The sequence below is a fragment of the Oncorhynchus keta genome, chromosome 27 (genome assembly GCF_023373465.1).
Source record: "Oncorhynchus keta strain PuntledgeMale-10-30-2019 chromosome 27, Oket_V2, whole genome shotgun sequence".
Taxonomy (NCBI): Eukaryota; Metazoa; Chordata; class Actinopteri; order Salmoniformes; family Salmonidae; genus Oncorhynchus; species Oncorhynchus keta.
This window is the reverse complement of record NC_068447.1, coordinates 3,024,215-3,049,593: the sequence shown is the minus strand read 5'-3', so window position 1 is coordinate 3,049,593 and position 25,379 is coordinate 3,024,215. Positions and strand designations below refer to the sequence as shown.

Below are 25,379 nucleotides of genomic sequence, written 5' to 3'. Positions count from 1 at the left end.
TTCTATTGTCGCCGTGACATCATGAACATTCTATTGTCGCCGTGACATCATGAACATTCTATTGTCGTCCGACATCGAACTTGTCGTTGTCGGTATGAAAAAGTATAAATCAAAAGTACGTTAATCTCTAGGAGACAGTAGCGGGACGTCTAGCCCTAAGAAGTTTTAACTTTTAAAGGCTAGGGGGCAGTATTCGGAAGTTTGGATGACTGAGGTGCCCAAGGTAAACTGTCTGTCACTCAGGTCCAGAAGCTAGGATATGCATATGCATAGTAGTATTGGATAGAAAACACTCTGAAGTTTAGAAAACTGTTAAAATAATGCCCGCGAGTATAACAGACCTGATTTAGCAGGCGAAACCCCGAGGACAATCCATCCTATTTTTATTGAGGTCATTGGACTTTCCAATGCCTTTCTATGGGAAAGCCTAATTATTAGGACCCAGATTGCAGTTCCTAAGGCTTCCACTAGATGTCAACAGTCTTTAGAAATTGTTCAAATTTAAGCTTTTAAATGATGTATGACACTTATACAATTTCACCGGATGTTGTCAAGGTGGGTCGCTTAGAGGAGACTGCATGAATCAGGCCTTCATGGTTGAATAGCTGCAAAGAAACCACTACTAAAGGACACCAATAAGAAGAAGAGACTTGCTTGGTACAAGAAACATGAGCAATGGACATTAGACCAGTGGAAATCTGTCCTTTGGTCTGATGAGTGCAAATTTGAGAGTTTTGGTTCTTACCGCCATGTCTTTGTGAGACGCAGAGTCGGTTAACGGATGATCTCTGCATGTGTGATTCCCACCGTGAAGCATGGAGGAGGAGGTGTGATGTTGTGGGGGTACTTTGCTGGATACTGTCTGTGATTTATTTAGAATTCAAGGCACACTTAACCAGCATGGCTACCACAGCATTCTGCAGCGATACACCATCCCATCTGGTTTGGGCTTAGTGGGACTATCATTTGTTTTTCAACAGCACAATGACCCAAGACACACCTCCAGGCTGTGTAAGGGTTATTTGAACAGGGAGAATAATGGAGTGCTGCATCAGATGACCTGGCAGCCACAATCACTCGACCTCAATCCAATTGAGATTATTTTGGGTTGAGCTGGACCGCAGAGTCAAGTAAAAGCAGCCAACAAGTGCTCAGCATACAGTATGTGGGAACTCCTTCAAGACTGTTGGAAAATAATTCCTCATGAAGCTGGATGAGAGAACGGCAGGAGTGTGCAAATGCTGTCATCAAGACAAAAGGTGGCTACTTTGAATAATCTAAAATATAAAATATTTTGGGATCAAATCTCTCAGATATAGGAGAGAGATTTCAGAACACATTTCCATTTGATATTTCTGTGATTATCTGTTGTTCCTTGTCGTGATTCTGTTAATCAACGTGTTTCTATTGGCTAATAGCAGTAAGGACTATCTGTTATTCAACGTGTTTCTATTGGCTAATAGCAGTAAGGACTATCTGTTATTCAATGTGTTTCTATTGGCTAATAGCAGTAAGGACTATCTGTTATTCAATGTGTTTCTATGGGCAATAGCAGTAAGGACTATCTGTTATTCAATGTGTTTCTATAATAATAATAATACTATCTGTTATTCAATGTGTTTCTATTGGCTAATAGCAGTAAGGACTATCTGTTATTCAATGTGTTTCTATTGGCTAATAGCAGTAAGGACTATCTGTTATTCAATGTGTTTCTATTGGCTAATAGCAGTAAGGACTATCTGTTATTCAATGTGTTTCTATTGGCTAATAGCAGTAAGGACTATCTGTTAATCAACGTGTTTCTATTGGCTAATAGCAGTAAGGACTATCTGTTATTCAATGTGTTTCTATTGGCTAATAGCAGTAAGGACTATCTGTTATTCAATGTGTTTCTATTGGCTAATAGCAGTAAGGACTATATGTTATTCAATGTGTTTCTATTGGCTAATAGCAGTAAGGACTATCTGTTATTCAATGTGTTTCTATTGGCTAATAGCAGTAAGGACTATATGTTATTCAATGTGTTTCTATTGGCTAATAGCAGTAAGGACTATCTGTTATTCAATGTGTTTCTATTGGCTAATAGCAGTAAGGACTATCTGTTATTCAATGTGTTTCTATTGGCTAATAGCAGTAAGGACTATCTGTTATTCAATGTGTTTCTATTGGCTAATAGCAGTAAGGACTATCTGTTAATCAACGTGTTTCTATTGGCTAATAGCAGTAAGGACTATCTGTTATTCAATGTGTTTCTATTGGCTAATAGCAGTAAGGACTATCTGTTATTCAATGTGTTTCTATTGGCTAATAGCAGTAAGGACTATCTGTTATTCAATGTGTTTCTATTGGCTAATAGCAGTAAGGACTATCTGTTAATCAACGTGTTTCTATTGGCTAATAGCAGTAAGGACTATCTGTTATTCAACGTGTTTCTATTGGCTAATAGCAGTAAGGACTATCTGTTAATCAACGTGTTTCTATTGGCTAATAGCAGTAAGGACTATCTGTTATTCAACGTGTTTCTATTGGCTAATAGCAGTAAGGACTATCTGTTAATCAACGTGTTTCTATTGGCTAATAGCAGTAAGGACTATCTGTTAATCAACGTGTTTCTATTGGCTAATAGCAGTAAGGACTATCTGTTATTCAACGTGTTTCTATTGGCTAATAGCAGTAAGGACTATCTGTTAATCAACGTGTTTCTATTGGCTAATAGCAGTAAGGACTATCTGTTAATCAACGTGTTTCTATTGGCTAATAGCAGTAAGGACTATCTGTTAATCAACGTGTTTCTATTGGCTAATAGCAGTAAGGACTATCTGTTATTCAATGTGTTTCTATTGGCTAATAGCAGTAAGGACTATCTGTTATTCAATGTGTTTCTATTGGCTAATCTAAAATATAAAATATCTTTATTCAATGTGTTTCTATTGGCTAATAGCAGTAAGGACTATCTGTTAATCAATGTGTTTCTATTGGCTAATTTGGACTATTTTATTCAATGTGTTTCTATTAATAGCTAAGGACTATCTGTTATTCAATGTGTTTCTATTGGCTAATAGCAGTAAGGACTATCTGTTATTCAATGTGTTTCTATTGGCTAATAGCAGTAAGGACTATATGTTATTCAATGCGTTTCTATTGGCTAATAGCAGTATGGACAAACATGTTTTTTTTTCTCACTTCAAGTGGTCTTAAAATTCTAAATCCAAGAACTAAATTATCCTTGTTATGGCCTTTTTAAAACAATTCCATCGAGCTTAGTAGAATCCCTTAGTAGAACCCCCTTAGTAGAACCCCCTAGTAGAACCCCTTAGTTGAACCCCTTAGTAGAACACCCTTAGTAGAACCCCCTTAGTAGAACCCCTTAGCAGAACACCCTTAGTAGAACTCCTTAGTAGAACCCCTTAGTAGAACCCCTTAGTTGAACCCCTTAGTAGAATACCCTTAGTAGAACCCCCTTAGCAGAACCTGCTTAGTAGAACCCCTTAGTAGAACACCCTTAGTAGAACCCCCTTAGTAGAACCCCTTAGCAGAACACCCTTAGTAGAACCCCCTTAGTAGAACACCTTAGTAGAACCCCTTAGTTGAACCCCTTAGTAGAACCCCCTTAGTAGAACCCCCTTAGCAGAACACCCTTAGTAGAACTCCTTAGTAGAACCCCTTAGTAGAACCCCTTAGTTGAACCCCTTAGTAGAATACCCTTAGTAGAACCCCCTTAGCAGAACCCCCTTAGTAGAACCCCTTAGTAGAACCCCTTAGTTGAACCCCTTAGTTGAACCCCTTAGTAGAATACCCTTAGTAGAACCCCCTTAGCAGAACCCCCTTAGTAGAACCCCTTAGTAGAACCCCTTAGTAGAACCCCTTAGTTGAACCCCTTAGTAGAATACCCTTAGTAGAACCCCCTTAGCAGAACCCCCTTAGTAGAACCCCTTAGTAGAACCCCTTAGTAGAACCCCTTAGTTGAACCCCTTAGTAGAATACCCTTAGTAGAACCCCCTTAGCAGAACCCCCTTAGTAGAACCCCTTAGTAGAACCCCTTAGTAGAACCACTTATGTTAATAAAACATACGTTAAGAATAGAATAGAATAGAATAGGATAGGACAGAATAGGATAGGATAGGATAGGATAGAATAGAATAGAATAGAATAGAATAGAATAGAATACAATACAATAGGATAGGATAGGATAGGATAGGATAGAACAGGATAGAATAGAATAGAATAGGATAGAATAGAATAGAATAGGATAGGATAGGATAGGATAGGATAGAATAGAATAGAATAGAGTAGAATAGAGTAGAATAGAATAGAATAGAATAGAATAGAATAGAATAGAATAGGATAGAATAGAATAGAATAGGATAGGATAGGATAGAATAGGATAGGATAGAATAGGATAGAATAGGATAGGATAGAATAGGATAGAATAGGATAGAATAGAATAGAATAGAATAGAATAGAATAGAGTAGAATAGAATTTGATAGGATATAATAGGATATTGTAGGATAGAATAGAAAATGACATAATGGAATATGGATAGAATATGTCCGTGCTGTTGCCTACAGCGTCACAGAGTAAGGCACACAGGACAGATAGGACAGGCTGTCCGCGTCTCAGAGTAAGGCACACAGGACAGATAGGACAGGCTGTCTGCGTCTCAGAGTAAGGCACACAGGACAGATAGGACAGGCTGTCCGCGTCTCAGAGTAAGGCACACAAGACAGATAGGACAGGCTGTCCGCGTCTCAGAGTAAGGCACACGGGACAGATAGGACAGGCTGTCCGCGTCTCAGAGTAAGGCACACGGGACAGATAGGACAGGCTGTCCGCGTCTCAGAGTAAGGCACACGGGACAGATAGGACAGGCTGTCCGCGTCTCAGAGTAAGGCACACGGGACAGATAGGACAGGCTGTCCGCGTCTCAGAGTAAGGCACACGGGACAGATAGGACAGGCTGTTGGCGTCTCAGAGTAAGGCACATGGGACAGATAGGACAGGCTGTCGGCGTCTCAGAGTAAGGCACACGGGACAGATAGGACAGGCTGTCCGCGTCTCAGAGTAAGGCACACGGGACAGATAGGACAGGCTGTCTGCGTCTCAGAGTAAGGCACACGGGACAGATAGGACAGGCTGTCCGCGTCTCAGAGTAAGGCACACAGGACAGATAGGACAGGCTGTCTGCGTCACAGAGTAAGGCACACAGGACAGATAGGACAGGCTGTCCGCGTCTCAGAGTAAGGCACACAGGACAGATAGGACAGGCTGTCTGCGTCTCAGAGTAAGGCACACAAGACAGATAGGACAGGCTGTCCGCGTCTCAGAGTAAGGCACACAGGACAGATAGGACAGGCTGTCTGCGTCTCAGAGTAAGGCACACGGGACAGATAGGACAGGCTGTCCGCGTCTCAGAGTAAGGCACACAAGACAGATAGGACAGGCTGTCCGCGTCTCAGAGTAAGGCACACGGGACAGATAGGACAGGCTGTCCGCGTCTCAGAGTAAGGCACACGGGACAGATAGGACAGGCTGTCCGCGTCTCAGAGTAAGGCACACGGGACAGATAGGACAGGCTGTCTGCGTCTCAGAGTAAGGCACACAGGACAGATAGGACAGGCTGTCCGCGTCTCAGAGTAAGGCACACAGGACAGATAGGACAGGCTGTCCGCGTCTCAGAGTAAGGCACACGGGACAGACAGCCTGCCTATCTTCTGTATCTATCTAGTGGGAATGTCAGGGTGTAATTTTTTGTGTACTTGCACGGCACTCACCGACGCACACTTATCTTAGACTTTGAGATAAGAGTGCCTGACTTCATATACCTAGAATCAACTCCAAGCCTACCTCACACCTATTAGTAAGCGCAATGTATTTCGTGGAGAATACACACGCTGTAGTAGTAGACTAAGAATGTGCAGATCAATCACTTTTGTAGCCTAGCTAATGGAGACATTTAAAAGTGTCCCGTAAGAGACACAGTCGACACATCATTTCGCTACAGCAATACAAACCGCATATCTCCAGACACGCAGGTCTCGCGTACCGTGCGTGATCCGATAGAGAGAGGGCGCGCGTAGAGGGATCGAGGGAAGAAGGAGAGAGGACGAGAGGACACCGAGATCTGTCTCCTTGTCTGACGAACGAACCCATTCGAAAAGTATGAGAGGAACCGGCTAGATTTAGACCACTCGTCACTCTACAGTTCGTATGTTGTTGAGGGGAGGGTGGGGAAAAAAAAGAATGATCCTATCCTAGACCTACACCAACGTGAATCTGTATCGCTGCGCTGGCAACTGTGGAAAACAGAACAGCGAGCAAGAGACTGAGATAAACAACATATAACATAGGAAAACAGCCAACTGCCTAAAACCAAAATAAGCAACTTCTGGGAAGGAACCGGAGGCCAGCGCGGAAAGGACTCATAACAGATCGTCGGAATAGCGTCTCGAATAACGGTATGGCGCTGCTGCTGTTGCTGTCTGAGACGGTCCGTGTGTGAGAATGCTGTTTTCTGCAGAGAAATGTAGCCTATATTTGGGCACCTTACATTCTCCAGCTCGGCCGGTGTGAACACGTATGTTGCTGTTAAAGTAGCTTGTATGTATCTTCTCCTATGATCACACATATGCGTCCCTTGGATATTGGAACTGTTGCGGCTAAACCTCATTGATTTATTATAGGAACTCGGCAGCCCACGTTTGCGCAGCGCCTCCATATGACGCCACACATATTTAGTAGGAGTGTTGTCTTGCAAACCGCGGTCTGTGTCTCCTGGCCTGTCTGTGTGTTAGAGACACACAGACCAGACCTGTCTGTACTGCATAAAATAAATACAAGTGCACACTTCTGTCTGTGATGTCTCCCCACGTGATGACGACTTAGGTAAAAAGTCGAAACGTTGTTGATTTTTTTGGGTGCAGAGAAATAGCACTGAGGAGCTGCAATATTCTCGTGCAGGCCTCTCCATCATTTGACACGTCACACACCCGTCTTTCCTCATCTCATGTCTTGTCTGTTATTGTGCTCTCTCTCTCTCATCATCAGGCAGGTAGGACATTTGTCATGGAGTTCCTAAACGACTCGTTGGTCGGTGGATCAGACCTGGACCTGAGAGCCTTCCACTTCTACAACGACTCTCTGCTTTTCCAGAACAACTTCAGTATTGGCAACAACGAGACCTACGCCTTCCTCCCCACCGGCATCAAGATCACCATCGTTGTGGTCTACATGATGGTCTGCGTGGTGGGGCTCGTGGGTAACTGTCTGGTCATGTACGTTATCATCAGGTAAGGGCTCGTGGCGACCTCCTCTCTCTACCTGGTCGGATTGAATGATTTCACCAGAGAGACTATAGACGCACCTTAGAAATGATTTCACCAGAGAGAGTATAGACGCACCTTAGAAATGATTTCACCAGAGAGACTATAGACGCACCTTAGAAATGATTTCACCAGAGAGAGTATAGACGCACCTTAGAAATGATTTCACCAGAGAGACTATAGACGCACCTTAGAAATTATTTCACCAGAGAGACTATAGACGCACCTTAGAAATGATTTCACCAGAGAGAGTATAGACACACCTTAGAAGTGATTTGCACTGACTACCCATTTTCCATTTAGTCATTAAGCAGACACTCTTATTGAGAGCAACTAAAGCATATTTACATCAATTACAGTTAGCACCTCAGCATTTCACTGCACCTTGTATACCTGATGTAAACTGTACTGTAATGTTGAGGAAGCATTTCACTGCACCTTGTATACCTGATGTAAACTGTACTGTAATGTTGAGGAAGCATTTCACTGCACCTTGTATACCTGATGTAAACTGGTTATGTGACTACTACAATTGATTTGAATTTGATTGGAGACCTCACCTGTGTTGATTGGAGACCTCACCTGTGTTGATTGGAGACCTCACCTGTGTTGATTGGTGATGATGCAATAATGCAGCAGAATGTCCATATTGATGAAATGAGTGTCTGTCTGTCTGTCTGTCTGTCTGTCTGTCTGTCTGTCTGTCTGTCTGTCTGTCTGTCTGTCTGTCTGTCTGTCTGTCTGTCTGTCTGTCTGTCTGTCTGTCTGTCTGTCTGTCTGTATAATGGTAGTCTTTGCTGTTACCTCTTCAGAGTGACTGCTCTGTGGTGATGCTTTCAAACCAACACAAGCTGTTGCCTCCATCCAGCCAATCACCTTCACTCAACATCTATTGTTAGATTAACAGTTGGGTCTCACTCAGCCAAACCAAATAACTAAACAAAAAGAACTAAAATGGTAAAATGCAACGCTACTTGCTTGTGTGTGTGTGTGTGTGTGTGTGTGTGTGTGTGTGTGTGTGTGTGTGTGTGTGTGTGTGTGTGTGTGTGTGTGTGTGTGTGTGTGTGTGTGTGTGTGTGTGTGTGTGTGTGTGTGTGTGTGGTTTGCCAGTCTCTCTATATGAAAAACAAAAGTACATTTAAACCTATTGCTATTATTTAAAAGTTCCTTGAATCCTTTTGCAGCTGTAGTTACCTTACCTTGCAAGTTTTCAAGCCTTAGTTTCCACAAAAGCAAATTTTTATTAATATCCTCTGTAGGCTGGAGTAAGGCTCCAATTTCAGACAGAGCAATATATTTTCCCAACCAAACAACCAACCAAAGCTTGTCATCCTCTCTTCACAATGGTTGATATTGCCAGTAGAAAATTGAACAACATAGATGCAAAGAGTCTAGAAGAAAAGAGGAAAAGATTGGCACATACTTCCCTCAGCCACTTTAATATACTGTATGTGCTGCAGATCTGTGTATCCCAATATCTACAGAAAGAACCAGCTGAGCCCCCGAGGACCTGACCTTTAATATTGAATATGTGCGGCAGATCTATACATCCAATATCTACAGAAAGAACCAGCTGAGCCCAGAGGTCCTGGCCTTTAATATTGAATATGTGTTGCAGATCTGTCTATCCAATATCTACAGAAAAAAAAAAAACAGCTGAGCCCAGAGGTCCTGGCCTTCTTTCTCCGCAGTATTACACAACTCAATCAGATTCATTGTGTGCCTCCAGAATTCCTTATGTAAGTCAATAGGGGCTCTGGTCAAAGTAGTTTTACTATTTAGGGAATGTATGTCTCTATGTCACTTAACTTAGGCTCTGTAGTTACATTGTCACGTTCCTTATAAAGATCAGACCAAGGCGCAGCGTGGGATGCGTACATTCTTTTTATTAACTGAATGAACAACGAATAAACCAACTAAATAGCAAAACTAAACGTGAAGCTACACAAAATAGTGCTGACAGGCAACTACACATTGACAAGATCACCACACCAGAAAGTGGGCAACAGGGCTGCCTAAATATGATCCCAAATCAGAGACAACGATAAACAGCTGTCTCTGATTGAGAAACATATCAGGCCAACATAGAAATACAAAAAACCCCTAGACCTACAACAACCCCTAGACATACAACCACTAGAGTACCCACCCTAGTCACACCCTGACCTAACGAAGATATATAGAAAACAGAGATATCTAAGGTCAGGCAGGGCATGACATACACATGTAACAAAGGTGTCGTTTCAACCTCTTAACGTCATATGTTAAACAACGTTGACTATCATTCTGTCTACAATGTCGAACTGTTACAGACCCACTGAGTTCCTCCACGCTCTCAATTCAATTCATGTCAATTCAATGGGCTTTATAGGCACAGGGAAAATATGCTTACATTCCTGAGGCAAGTTGAAATAAATTATAAGCAAAAAAAATGAAATAAGCAATAAAAAAATGAACATGTAAACATTACACAAAGGACTAAAGACATTTCAAAATGCAAATAGTTGAGGTACAAAAGGGAAAATAAACATAAATATGTTTTTTTTTTTTTTTTACAATGGTGTTTGTTCATCACTGGTTGCCCTTTTCTTGTGACAACAGGTCACAAATCTTGCTGCTGTGATGGGCACACTGTGGTATTTCACCCAGTAGATATGGGAGCTTATCAACATTGGACTTGTTTTAGAAGTCTTTGTGGGTCTGTGTTATCTGAGGTTAATATGTGTCCTAAATATGGTCATACATTTGGCAGGAGCTTAGGAAGTGCAGCTCAGTTTCCCGATTCGTGGGCAGAGTGCACATAGCCAGTCTTCTCTTAACCTCTACAGGATTGGTGGGTGCCCCTCGGGACTGTTGAGCTAACGTAGGCTAATGTGATTAGCATGAGGTTGTAAGTAACAAGAAAATGTCCCAGGGCATAGACATATCTGATATTGGCAGAAAACTGAAATTCTTGTTAATCTAACTGCACTGTCCAATTTACACTAGCTATTACAGTGAAATAATACCATGCAATTGTTTGAGGAGAGTGTACAGTTATGAACTTGAAAAGTTATTAATAAACAAATTAGGCATATTTGGGCAGTCTTGATACAACATTTTGAACAGAAATGCAATGGTTCATTGGATCAAAATTCACAGAAGTTGGAGACTTATATCTCCCTCACTAACTTAAGAGCATCGGCTGTCAGAGCTCTTTTCCATACCGTAAACCTGTCTTACTGCAGACTCAGAGTAAACTCTTTTCCATAGGTGATTCTCGTTGTCTCTGATTGGGAACCGTATTTAGGTAGCCGGGGTTTCACTGTGTATTTCGTGGGTGATTGTTCCTGTCTCTGTGTAGTTTCACCAGATAGGCTATAATTAGGTTTCACGTTCCGTTTGTTGTTTTGTATTTATTAAGTTATTTCATGTATCGTCATTTGTTTCATTAAAGACATGAGTAACTCCACGCTGCATTTCGGTCTGACTCTCTTTCGACAAATGAAGAACGCCGTTACAATAGTGTGTAGTAGTGTTTGTATAGTGTGTATAGTGTGGTAGTGTTTGTGTGGTGTGTATAGTGTTTGTATAGTGTGTATAGTGTAGTAGTGTTTGTATAGTGTGTATAGTGTAGTAGTGTTTGTATAGTGTGTATAGTGTAGTAATGTTTGTATAGTGTGTATAGTGTAGTAGTGTTTGTATAGTGTGTATAGTGTGGTAGTGTTTGTGTGGTGTGTATAGTGTTTGTGTGGTGTGTATAGTGTGGTAGTGTTTGTGTGGTGTGTAATAGTGTAGTAGTGTTTGTATAGTGTGTATAGTGTGGTAGTGTTTGTATAGTGTGTATAGTGTGTATAGTGTGGTAGTGTTTGTGTGGTGTGTAGGGTTGCACATTTTGGAGAATATTCAGAGGTGGAAACTGGAAATTAACGGGAATATATGGGAATTAATGGAAATATATGCAAATTAATATCAATACCATTTAAATGTAGATGTTTTTTTGCATTGGATATATTTACCATATCATATGGAGACAGAAACATAAACCTTATACCTTATCATAAGTAGAGATCATTACAAATTATTGAATCTGTCCAATAGAAAAATAATAAATGATTTAGTAAACAAATTGAACTTTCATTAAATCCCATCACATGGGATGAAAAATCAAAAAAAGAAAGGGAATATTGAATGATCCCCAATGATCAATCACATCTCCCAGAAATGTTTTCAACATACATCCGTAAAATGATTGTCTAGAAACTAAAGCTTTGGTTGTCTTTCTCTCGGGCTTCCATGTCTTCTCCCTGGACCTCCTCAATGTCCACTTCTTGAACATCAGACTCTGAGGCCTCATCTTCACTGTCACTTTCCAACTTTGTTGAGGATGGCTCGTTGTCAGGCAAAAAAAAAACTAAGATTTGCCTGGATTGCCACCAATTTTTGAACCCTTGTATTGGTCAGCCTGTTGCGTGCTTTGGTGTGTGTGTTCCCAAACAAGGACCAGTTGTTCTCTGACGTGGCTGATGGTGGGATTTGGAGGATGATGGAGGGGAAAGAGCCTCAGATCCACAAAGTCCCTTCCACCAGGTGGCTGATTAGATATGTTGACACGACTGCCATATTGCTTCTCCATCTCAAAGCCCTTGCTTGGAATTATGCTTCTCCAGACTGCCAAGAACCTTGCCCTCATCTAGGTCAAGGGAGCGAGACACAGTAGTGATGACACCATAGGCCTAGTTGATCTCTGCACCAGACAGGATGCTCTTGCCAGCGTACTTGGGGTCCAACATGTACGCTGAGATGTGTATGGTCCTCAGGGAGAAGTCTTCACACTTTTTGATGTATTTCAGAACTGCAGTTTCCTCTGTTTGGAGCAACAGCGAAGTGGGCAGGACAGTACGGATTTCTTCTCTTACATCTGCAAGCAGAGTCTGAACATCAGACAGGATGGCATTGTCTCCCTCAATTGGTGCGATGGCTACTGCTATAGGTTTCCGGAGTTTCAGGGTGCTTACCACTCTCTCCCAAAATACATCATCCAGGGGGATCCTCATAGATGGGGCTGTCCATATTGGCAAACTGTGATATGGCCAATTCTTAGAGAGATTCCTCCCACTCCAGGAGACTGTCAAATATGATGACAACACCACCCCAACGGGTGTTACTGGTGCTCTTATTCTTCTCACTTTGCTCGGTGAGGTAGATTGCTGCTACAACTTGATGACCCCTTCACATACCTAAACATTTCCTTGGCTCTCTTGTAGAGTGTATCTATTTTTTTCAGTATGCCATGATGTCCTTGAGGAGCAAATTAAATGCATGAGCAGCACAGCCAATGGGTGTGATGTGAGGGTAGGACTCCTCCACTTTAGACCAAGCAGCCTTCATGTTCGCAGCATTGTCTGTCACCAGTGCAAATACATTCTGTGGTCCAAGGTCATTGAGGACTGTCTTCAGCTCATCTGCCATGTAGAGACCAGTCTGTCTGTTGTCCCTTGTGTCTGTGCTCTTGTAGAATACTGGTTGAGGGGTGGAGATGATGTTGTTAATTATTCCTTGCCCACAAACATTCAACCACCCATCAGAGATGATTGCAATACAGTCTGCTTTCTCTATGATTTGCTTGACCTTCACTTGAACTCTGTTGAACTCTGCATCCAGCAAATGAGTAGATAAAGCATGTCTGGTTGGAGGGGTGTATGCTGGGCGAAGAGCTTTCAGAAATCCCTTCCATACACACATTGCCTGTGAGCATCAGAGGTGAACCAGTTGCATACATCAGCATTGCTCTGACTACGTTCCTCCATTCAGTCAAAAAACCTTCTGATTCCAGGAGGACCATGAGTTGTTGCTATCGATAAGGTGTCTGATTCCAGGAGGACCATGAGTTGTTGCTATCGATAAGGTGTCTGATTCCAGGAGGACCATGAGTTGTTGCTATCGATAAGGTGTCTGATTCATCATTTTCACCTTGAATAGAAGTAGAGGGAGTTTTGTCAGAGGTTGCTTGTTGTGAACGCTGAGGGAACTTTATGCACTTGGCCAGATGATTCTGCATCTTTGTTGCATCCTTCACATATGGTATGGAACAGTATTTGCAAATGTACACAGCTTTTCCTTCTACATTAGCTGCAGTGAAATGTCTCCACACATCAAATCAAATCAAATGTATTTATATAGCCCTTCGTACATCAGCTGATATCTCAAAGTGCTGTACAGAAACCCAGCCTAAAACCCAAAACAGCAAGCAATGCAGGTGTAGAATCACAGTGGCTAGGAAAAACTCCCTAGAAAGGCCAAAACCTAGGAAGAAACCTAGAGAGGAACCAGGCTATGTGGGGTGGCCAGTCCTCTTCTGACTGTGCCGGGTGGAGATTATAACAGGACATGGCCAAGATGTTCAAATGTTCATAAATGACCAGCATGGTCAAATAATAATAATCACAGTAGTTGTCGAGGGTGCAGCAAGTCAGCACCTCAGGAGTAAATCTCAGTTGGCTTTTCACAGCCGATCATTAAGAGTATCTCTACCATTCCTGCTGTCTCTAGAGAGTTGAAAACAGCAGGTCTGGGACAGGTAGTACGTCCGGTGAACAGGTCATGATTACATAGCCGCAGGCAGAACAGTTGAAACTGGAGCAGCAGCATGGCCAGGTGGACTGGGGACAGCAAGGAGTCATCATGCCAGGTAGCCCTGAGGCATGGTCCTAGGGCTCAGGTCCTCCGAGAGAAAGGGAGAAAGAGGGAATTAACTTAAATTCACACAGGACTCCGGATAAGACACCAGATGAGTCTTCAGTAAAGACTTAAAGGTTGAGACCGAGTCTCGGTCTCTCACATGGGTATGCAGACCATTCCATAAAAATGGAGCTCTATAGGAGAAAACCCTGCCTCCAGCTGTTTGCTTAGAAATTCTAGGGACAATTAGGAGGCCTGCGTCTTGTGACCATAGGTATGTACGGCAGGACCAAATCAGAGAGATAGGTAGGAGGAAGCCCATGTAATGCTTTGTAGGTTAGCAGTAAAACCTTGAAATCAGCCCTTGCTTTGACAGGAAGCCAGTGTAGAGAGGCTAGCACTGGAGTAATATGATCAAATTTTTTGGTTCTAGTCAGGATTCTAGCAGCCGTATTTAGCACTAACTGAAGTTTATTTAGTGCTTTATCCGGGTAGCCTGAAAGTAGAGCATTGCAGTAGTCTAACCTAGAAGTGACAAAAGCATGGATTAATTTTTCTGCATCATTTTTGGCCAGAAAGTTTCAGATTTTTGCAATATTACGTAGATGGAAAAAAGCTGTCCTCGAAATGGTCTTGATATGTTCTTCAAAAGAGAGATCAGGGTCCAGAGTAACGCCGAGGTCCTTCACAGTTTTATTTGAGACGACTGTACAACCATTAAGATTAATTGTCAGATTCAACAGAAGATCTCTTTGTTTCTTGGGACCTAGAACAAGCATCTCTGTCTTCCTTATGTCTGAAACACATGCTTCTAGCGAGGGCAATTTTGGGGCTTCACCATGTTTCATTGAAATGTACAGCTGTGTGTCATCCGCATAGCAGTGAAAGTTAACATTATGTTTTCGAATAACATCCCCAAGAGGTAAAATGTATAGTGAAAACAATAGTGGTCCTAAAACAGAACCTTGAGGAACACCGAAATTTACAGTTGATTTGTCAGATGACAAACCATTCACAGAGACAAACTGATATCTTTCCGACAGATAAGATCTAAACCAGGTCAGAACATGTCTGTGTAGACCAATTTGGGTTTCCAATCTCTCCAAAAGAATGTGGTGATCGATGGTATCAAAAGCAGCACTAAGGTCTAGGAGCACGAGGACAGATGCAGAGCCTCGGTCCGATGCCATTAAAATGTAATTTACCACCTTCACAAGTGCCGTCTCAGTGCGATGATGGGGTCTAAAACCAGACTGAAGCATTTCGTATACATTGTTTGTCTTCAGGAAGGCAGTGAGTTGCTGCGCAACAGCCTTTTCTAAAAAATGTTGAGAGGAATGGAAGATTCGATATAGGCCGATAGTTTTTTATATTTTCTGGGTCAAGGTTTGGCTTTTTCAAGAGAGGCTTTATTACTGCCACTTTTAGTGAGTTTGGTACACATCCAGTGGATAGAGAGCCGTTTATTATGTTCAACATAGGAGGGCCAAGCACAGGAAGCAGCTCTTTCAGTAGTTTAGTTGGAATAGGGTCCAGTATGCAGCTTGAAGGTTTAGAGGCCATGATTATTTTCATCATTGTGTCAAGAGATATAGTACTAAAACACTCTCTTGATCCTAGGTCCTGGCAGAGTTGTGCAGACTCAGGACAACTGAGGTTTGGAGGAATACGCAGGTTTAAAGAGGAGTCCGTAATTTGCTTTCTAATAATCATAATCTCTTCCTCAAAGAAGTTCATGAATTTATCACTGCTAAAGTGAAAGTCATCCTCTCTTGGGGAATGCTGCTTTTTAGTTAGCTTTGCGACAGTATCAAAAAGGAATTTCGAATTGTTCTTATTTTCCTCAATTAAGTTAGAAAAATAGGATGATCGAGCAGCAGTAAGGGCTCTTCGGTACTGCACGGTACCGTCTTTCCAAGCTAGTTGGAAGACTTTCAGTTTGGTGTGGCGCCATTTCCGTTCCAATTTTCTGGAAGCCTGCTTCAGAGCTCGGGTATTTTCTGTGTAGCAGGGAGCTAGTTTCTTATGAGAAATGTTTTTAGTTTTTAGGGGTGCAACTGCATCTAGGGTATTGCGCAAGGTTAAATCGAGATCCTCAGTTAGGTGGTTAACACTTTTTTTGGTCTCTGGCGATGTGTATAGTGTAGTAGTGTTTGTGTGGTGTGTAGTAGTGTTTGTAAAGTGTGTATAGTGTTTGTAAAGTGTGTATAGTGTATAGTGTTTGTAAAGTGTGTATAGTGTATAGTGTTTGTGTGGTGTGTTGTAGTGTAGTATTGCTTGTGTGGTGTGTGTAGTGTAGTAGTGTGTACTATGGTGTGTATAGTGTAGCAGTGTGTACTATGGTGTACTATATATTATTATATTATTATATTATTATTATTATTATTATTATTATATTACTATGGTGTGTATAGTGTAGTAGTGTGTACTATGGTGTATATAGTGTAGTAGTGTGTACTATGGTGTATATAGTGTAGTAGTGTGTACTATGGTGTGTATGGTGTAGTAGTGTTACTATGGTGTGTATGGTGTAGTAGTGTTTATGGTGTATATAGTGTAGTAGTGTGTACTATGGTGTGTATAGTGTAGCAGTGTGTACTATGGTGTGTATAGTGTAGTCGTGTGTACTATGGTGTATGTAGTGTAGTAGTGTGTACTATGGTGTGTATAGTGTAGTAGTGTGTACTATGGTGTGTATACTGTAGTAGTGTGTACTGTGGTGTGTATACTGTAGTAGTGTGTACTGTGGTGTGTATACTGTAGTAGTGTTTGTATAGTGTGGTAGTGTTTGTGTGGTGTGTATAGTGTAGTAGTGTGTGTGGTGTGTAATAGTGTAGTAGTTTGTACTATGGTGTGTATAGTGTAGTAGTGTTTGTGTGGTGTGTAATAGTGTAGTAGTGTGTGTGGTGTGTAATAGTGTAGTAGTGTGTACTATGGTGTGTATAGTGTAGTGGTGTTTGTGTGGTGTGTAATAGTGTAGTAGTGTTTGTGTGGTGTGTAATAGTGTAGTAGTGTTTGTATAGTGTGCATAGTGTAGTAGTGTTTGTGTGGTGTGTAATAGTGTAGTAGTGTTTGTGTGGTGTGTAATGGTGTAGTAGTGTGTACTGTGGTGTGTATAGTGTAGTAGTGTTTGTATAGTGTGTATAGTGTAGTAGTGTTTGTGTGGTGTGTAATAGTGTAGTAGTGTTTGTGTGGTGTGTATAGTGTGGTAGTGTTTGTGTGGTGTGTAGTAGTGTGTACTATGGTGTGTATACTGTAGTAGTGTGTACTATGGTGTGTATACTGTAGTAGTGTGTACTGTGGTGTGTATACTGTAGTAGTGTGTACTGTGGTGTGTATACTGTAGTAGTGTGTACTATGGTGTGTATAGTGTAGTAGTGTGTACTGTGGTGTGTATACTGTAGTAATGTGTACTGTGGTGTGTATACTGTAGTAGTGTGTACTATGGTGTGTATAGTGTAGTAGTGTGTACTGTGGTGTGTATAGTGTAGTAGTGTGTACTGTGGTGTGTAATAGTGTAGTAGTGTGTACTGTGGTGTGTAATAGTGTAGTAGTGTGTACTGTGGTGTGTAATACTGTAGTAGTGTGTACTGTGGTGTGTAATACTGTAGTAGTGTGTACTGTGGTGTGTAATACTGTAGTAGTGTGTACTGTGGTGTGTATACTGTAGTAGTGTGTACTGTGGTGTGTAATACTGTAGTAGTGTGTACTGTGGTGTGTAATACTGTAGTGTGTGTATTTAAATGATGTACGACGGTTAAACAAGATTCTGAGACTGTGGTGTGTAATACTTCAGTTGTGTGTACTGTGGTGTGTAATACTGTAGTAGTGTGTACTGTGGTGTGTAATACTGTAGTAGTGTGTACTGTGGTGTGTAATACTGTAGTAGTGTGTACTGTGGTGTGTAATACTGTAGTAGTGTGTACTGTGGTGTGTAATACTGTAGTAGTGTGTACTGTGGTGTGTAATACTGTAGTTTTGTGTGCTACGATGTGAAAAATATGTGTGATATTTAAATGATGTACGACGGTTAAACAAGATTCTGAGAGCTCTGCAGTCGAAGAATCATTCAGGAAGGGGCCGAGGTGTTGGTAGGGAGGTCAGGCGGCGAGGAGGGAGGGATGGGGGAAGGAGGGAGGAGGGAGAGAGGGAGGGGGAGGGGGAGGGGGAGAGGGGAGGGGGAGGGGGAGGGGGGAGGGGGATGGAGCCAATTAACCAAGTTTCTGAGAGCTCTGCCCTGGATGAATGGTTCAGGAGGGGTGGGATGTTGGTCAGGGCGAGGAGGGAGAGTGGTGGGGGGGGAGTCCTTGGAAAACGTCATTGATTTCTGCTGATAGGCACAATGGTCTCTGTTCATTAATCAACCAGCACCATCGTCAAAACACGTGTTTGCAATTTTGAGCTGTTAAAGACGGCGCTCTTCCATTTTCAAACCCTAGCGTCAGGATTGGTAATTTACCTGTCTATATATGGTCTCTGCAAAGTTTGGTATCATATGAACATCCTTTTCTGACTCAAATAAGATTTCCTCAAAGTCCAAAAGATTTGAAATAGAAATTTCGTGATATGTAACTTTCAGGTTGCATGAATGTGAAACTATGTACATTGGTCCGTTCAAAAGTGCTTTTCAACTCTGTAATGGATGTCTTTCACAATTACAGCCTATAGTTGTCCATGTTTTATTTGCTTTTTTATTTTTTTTATTTAACCAGGTAGGCCAGTTGATAACACCTTTATTTAACCAGGTAGGCCAGTTGAGAACACCTTTATTTAACCAGGTAGGCTAGTTGAGAACACCTTTATTTAACCAGGTAGGCCAGTTGAGAACACCTTTATTTAACCAGGTAGGCTAGTTGATAACACCTTTATTTAACCAGGTAGGCCAGTTGAGAACACCTTTATTTAACCAGGTAGGCCAGTTGAGAACACCTTTATTTAACCAGGTAGGCTAGTTGAGAACACCTTTATTTAACCAGGTAGGCCAGTTGAGAACACCTTTATTTAACCAGGTAGGCCAGTTGAGAACACCTTTATTGAACCAGGTAGGCTAGTTGAGAACACCTTTATTTAACCAGGTAGGCTAGTTGAGAACACCTTTATTTAACCAGGTAGGCTAGTTGAGAACACCTTTATTTAACCAGGTAGGCCAGTTGAGAACACCTTTATTTAACCAGGTAGGCTAGTTAAGAACACCTTTATTTAACCAGGTAGGCTAGTTGAGAACACCTTTATTTAACCAGGTAGGCCAGTTGAGAACACCTTTATTTAACCAGGTAGGCCAGTTGAGAACACCTTTATTTAACCAGGTAGGCTAGTTGATAACACCTTCATTTAACCAGGTAGGCCAGTTGACAACACCTTTATTTAACCAGGTAGGCTAGTTGATAACACCTTTATTTAACCAGGTAGGCTAGTTAAGAACACCTTTATTTAACCAGGTAGGCCAGTTGAGAACACCTTTATTTAACCAGGTAGGCTAGTTGAGAACACCTTTATTTAACCAGGTAGGCTAGTTGAGAACACCTTTATTTAACCAGGTAGGCTAGTTGAGAACACCTTTATTTAACCAGGTAGGCTAGTTGAGAACACCTTTATTTAACCAGGTAGGCTAGTTGAGAACACCTTTATTTAACCAGGTAGGCTAGTTGAGAACACCTTTATTTAACCAGGTAGGCTAGTTGAGAACACCTTCATTTAACCAGGTAGGCCAGTTGACAACACCTTTATTTAACCAGGTAGGCTAGTTGATAACACCTTTATTTAACCAGGTAGGCTAGTTAAGAACACCTTTATTTAACCAGGTAGGCCAGTTGAGAACACCTTTATTTAACCAGGTAGGCTAGTTGAGAACACCTTCATTTAACCAGGTAGGCTAGTTGAGAACAGGTTCTCATTTACAACTGGGACCTGGACAAGATAAAGCAAAGCAATGTGACAAAAACAACAACACAGAGTTACACATAAACAAACGTACAGTGAATAACACAATAGAAAAAAAATATATATATATATTTTTAAATCTATGTACAGTGTGTGGAAATGTAGAAGAGTAGGGAGGTAAGGCAATAAATAGGCCATAGAGGCGAAAATAATTACAATTTAGCATTAACACTGGGGTGATAGATGAGCAGATGATGATGTGCAAGTAGAGATACTGGGGTGCAAAATAGCAAGAGGGTAAGTAACAATATGGGGATGAGGTAGTTGGGTGTGCTATTTACAGATGGGCTGTGTACAGGTACAGTAAGCTGCTCAGACAGCTGATGCTTAAAGTTAGAGAGGGAGATATAAGACTCCAGCTTCAGAGATTTTTGCAATTCGTTCCAGTCATTGGCAGCAGAGAACTGGAAGGAAAGGTGGCCAAAGGAAGTGTTGGCTTTGGGGATGACCAGTGCAATCTACATGCTGGACCGCGTGCTACGGGTGGGTGTTGCTATTGTTACTAGTGAGCTGAGATAAGGCAGGGCTGTACCTAGCAGAGACTTATAGTTGACCTGGAGCCAGTGGGTTTGGCAACGAATATGTAGTGAGGGCCAACCAACGAGAGCATACAGGTTGCAGTGGTGGGTGGTATATGGGGCTTTGGTGATTTAAATCAAAATAAACATGTGGATGAATGAGTCTCGTGTGAGATTGCAAATGTAGACTTCATTACCATATTGCACTTACACACCACAGTACCCCTCAAAAGTGAAGGACGCTTTGTTGCGAAATAGGTAGCCAATTTTAGATTTAATTTTGGATTGGAGATGCTTAATGTGAGTCTGGAAGGTGTGTTTACAGTCTAACCAGACACCTAGGTATTTGTAATTGTCCACATATTCTAAGTCCGAACCATCCAGGTCTCACCCCCCCCTTTAAGATTTAGATGCACTATTGTAAAATGACTGTTCTACTGGATGTCATAAGGTGAATGCACCAATTTGTAAGTCGCTCTGGATAAGAGCGTCTGCTAAATGACTTAAATGTAAATGTAAATGTAATCCAGAGTAGTGATGCTAGACGGGCGGTTGTAGGCAGCAAACAGTTGAAAAGCATGCATTTTGGTTTTACTAGCGATTAAGAGCAGTTGGAGGCCACAGAAGGAGAGTTGTATGGCATTGAAGCTCTTCTGGAGGTTTGGTAACACAAAGAGGGGCATATATACAGAACGGTGTCGTCTGCGTAGAGGTGGATCAGAGAATCACACGCAGCAAGAGCGACGTCATTGATGTATACAGAGAGAAGAGAGTCGGCCCGAGGATTGAACCATTTGGCACCCCCATAGAGACTGCCAGAGGTCCGGACAACAGGCCCTCCGATTTGACACACTGAACTCTATCAGAGAAGTAGTTGGTGATCCAGTCGAGGCAGTCATTTGAGAAGCCAAGGCTTTTGAGTCTACCGATGAGAATACGGTGATTGACATCGAAAGCCTTGTCCAGGTCAATGAAGACAGCTGCACAGTATTTTATTGATGGCGGTTCTAATATTGTTTAGGACCTTGAGCGTGGCTGAGATGCACCCATGAGCAGCTCGGAAACCAGATTGCATAGTGGAGAATGTACGGAGGTATTCAAAATGGTTGTTGATATGTTTATTAACTTCAAAGATCGAATATTTTAGAAAGACATTGCAGGATGGAGCCTGACTTGTATGTCAACCAATCAGCTGAGCAGCCTGACTTGTATGTCAACCAATCAGCTGAGCAGCCTGAAATGTTTGCAACCAATTTGGCTAATTTCTTTGAATCAATAAAAATAAAAAAAGCTGAGCAGCCTGACTCATAATTAATCCACTTGCTGGGGTGTTAACTTTGAATCATAAAAGAAAAAAAAAAAATCATAATTAATCCCTCCCTGTTAACAGTAGAGGCCCTGACCTCACAGAAAGAGACATCCTCGAGAGAGAGAGCTCTCCCTCCTCATCCCTCCCTCCCTCCTCGCCGCCCTGACCTCACACATCCCTCCCTCCTCCTAACCTTCAGCTGTCACTCTGTATAAGTCTGCATGCTAACTGGATCTGGCCTGGCACGTTTTGAGCAGAGACAAAAAAATCTCTCCAAAACACCTTGGGGATTTCCATTGGCTTGTTATTGACTTACTCTTGTGTTTGAGGCTCTCAAACTTCTTCCCACTCAAGACCCAAACGAGAAATTGACCACCCTCCTGTGACCCAATTCGTCCTCCAACGACCGAAATTATGAATAAATGGTGTGTGATTATAGTTGTATTCTTAGAACTCGAAACCTCTCAGCAGGGCTTTGGATCTGTAACTGTACAGTAACTACAGAGCATTCAGAAAGTAACCTTTGACTTATTCCACATGTTGTTGTGCTACAACCTGAATTCAAAATGGATTAATAACAAAGAAAAATCTCTCGTCTCTCCCACATGATGACACATTTAAAAAACATAGAAATGTTTGCAAAATTCATTGAAAATTAAATACAATTCAATTGGAATGAGTTGTACCACAGAGTGAGAAAAAAAGCAGCCAACAAGTGCTCAGAATTCAAAGTGAAGCTGGTTGAGAGAATGCCAAGAGTGTGCAAAGCTGTCATAAAGGCAAAGGGTGCCTACTTACCTATATATTTTACACTTTTTTGGTTACTACATGATTTCATAAGTATTATTTCATAGTTTTGTCTTCACTGCTATTCTTCACTATTATATTTTCATAGTGTGAAGATTGAACAAAGCTGAATCAAATCGACTGGATATTTTCTCCAAACGATTTGAGGCAGTGCGCACATTTGACTATTCTGTATGGAGAGGTTAACAAAGAATTAGGTTTTATTTGTATTTATTATTTTTATTACTCCTACATGTTTAATTTATTAATGTAACTTTAGTTACATGTAGGGCTATATGATTTAATGTTTTATACCATTGTAAGGCTGCATGATGAGATTAGAAAAAGTCAGTCAGAAAAATGCCCTTTGTGGCCAGTGGCCCTTCTACCTGAATGCTGCAGGATCCAGTCTTTTCTCACAGGCTGCAAGTGAAGACAGACACACCGAGGACACAACTGTGTGCGTCTTCATCCAATTCCCAGGTGCATATTGAAAATATTGGAAGAACTGTCCACATCTACATCCAGTCAGACGACAAGATGAGTAGGCCTGACGAGCAGCGAAAAGCCCTTGTACACCCCTTGTAAAACGGATTCATGTGGTTCATTTTCAGAAGTTATTCGGCCACTTTAGTTCTGATACTAACCGTATTGAAACATGTATGCCTATGTGCGAGGCTACATGAGGCGTGTGACTATGATTTAAAAAGTGTAACAGGTGATACTATATCATTTACAGGTGATAATATATCATTAACAGGTGATAATATATAATTCACAGGTGATAATATATCATTTACAGGTGATAATATATCATTTACAGGTGATAATATATCATTTACAGGTGATAATATATCAATATATCATTCACAGGTGATAATATATCATTCACAGGTGATAATATATAATTTACAGGTGATAATATATAATTTACAGGTGATACTATATCATTCACAGGTGATAATATATCATTCACAGGTGATAATATATCATTTACAGGTGATAATATATCATTCACAGGTGATAATATATCATTTACAGGTGATAATATATAATTCACAGGTGATAATATATCATTTACAGGTGATAATATATCATTAACAGGTGATAATATATCATTTACAGGTGATAATATATCATTAACAGGTGATAATATATCATTTACAGGTGATAATATATCATTTACAGGTGATAATATATCATTAACAGGTGATAATATATCATTTACAGGTGATAATATATCATTCACAGGTGATAATATATCATTTACAGGTGATAATATATCATTAACAGGTGATAATATATCATTTACAGGTGATAATATATCATTTACAGGTGATAATATATCATTAACAGGTGATAATATATCATTTACAGGTGATAATATATCATTAACAGGAGATAATATATCATTTACAGGTGATAATATATCATTCACAGGTGATAATATATCATTTACAGGTGATAATATATCATTAACAGGTGATAATATATCATTTACAGGTGATAATATATCATTAACAGGAGATAATATATCATTTACAGGTGATAATATATCATTAACAGGAGATAATATATAATTTACAGGTGATAATATATCATTTACAGGTGATAATATATCATTCACAGGTGATAGTATATCATTTACAGGTGATAATATATCATTCACAGGTGATAATATATCATTCACAGGTGATAATATATAATTTACAGGTGATAATATATAATTTACAGGTGATACTATATCATTCACAGGTGATAATATATCATTCACAGGTGATAATATATCATTCACAGGTGATAGTATATCATTTACAGGTGATAATATATCATTCACAGGTGATAATATATCATTAACAGGTGATAATATATCATTCACAGGTGATAATATATCATTTACAGGTGATAATATATAATTCACAGGTGATAATATATCATTTACAGGTGATAATATATCATTCACAGGGATAATATATCATTCACAGGGGATAATATATCATTCACAGGTGATAATATATAATTCTCAGGTGAGAATATATCATTCACAGGTGATAATATATCATTTACAGGTGATAATATATCATTCACAGGTGATAATATATCATTCACAGGTGATAATATATCATTCACAGGTGATAATATATCATTCACAGGTGATAATATATCATTTACAGGTGATAATATATCATTCACAGGTGATAATATATCATTCACAGGTGATAATATATCATTAACAGGTGATAATATATCATTTACAGGTGATAATATATCATTAACAGGAGATAATATATCATTTACAGGTGATAATATATCATTAACAGGTGATAATATATCATTAACAGGTGATAATATATCATTCACAGGTGATAATATATCATTCACAGGTGATAATATATCATTCACAGGTGATAATATATAATTTACAGGTGATAATATATAATTTACAGGTGATACTATATCATTCACAGGTGATAATATATCATTTACAGGTGATAATATATAATTCACAGGTGATAATATATCATTTACAGGTGATAATATATCATTCACATGGGGATATTATTAATTAATATATCATTTACAGGTGATAATATATCATTCACAGGGGATAATATATCATTCACAGGTGATAATATATAATTCTCAGGTGAGAATATATCATTCACAGGTGATAATATATCATTTACAGGTGATAATATATCATTCACAGGTGATAATATATCATTCACAGGTGATAATATATCACAAAATGCTTGGGGGAGCTAATATTGTCAACCATCAGACTATTCTTGATTTAATCTTGTCTTTACATATGCTAAATAATATATGCTTGAAATTAGTTTGGA

The 25,379-nt window shown here is 40.3% G+C and overlaps 1 protein-coding gene across 1 annotated transcript in view; it reads left to right on the top strand.

The window, feature by feature from the left end:
• The first annotated feature begins 6,087 nt into the window (after positions 1-6,087).
• Positions 6,088-25,379, top strand: part of oprl1 (opiate receptor-like 1) — a 94,889-nt gene continuing 75,597 nt past the window's right edge. The window contains exons 1-2 of the mRNA XM_052481262.1: positions 6,088-6,456; positions 7,046-7,287. Of these exons, the coding sequence (XP_052337222.1) occupies positions 7,064-7,287 (224 nt within the window). The 5' untranslated portion in view covers positions 6,088-6,456; positions 7,046-7,063. The remainder of the gene's footprint in view (positions 6,457-7,045; positions 7,288-25,379) is intronic.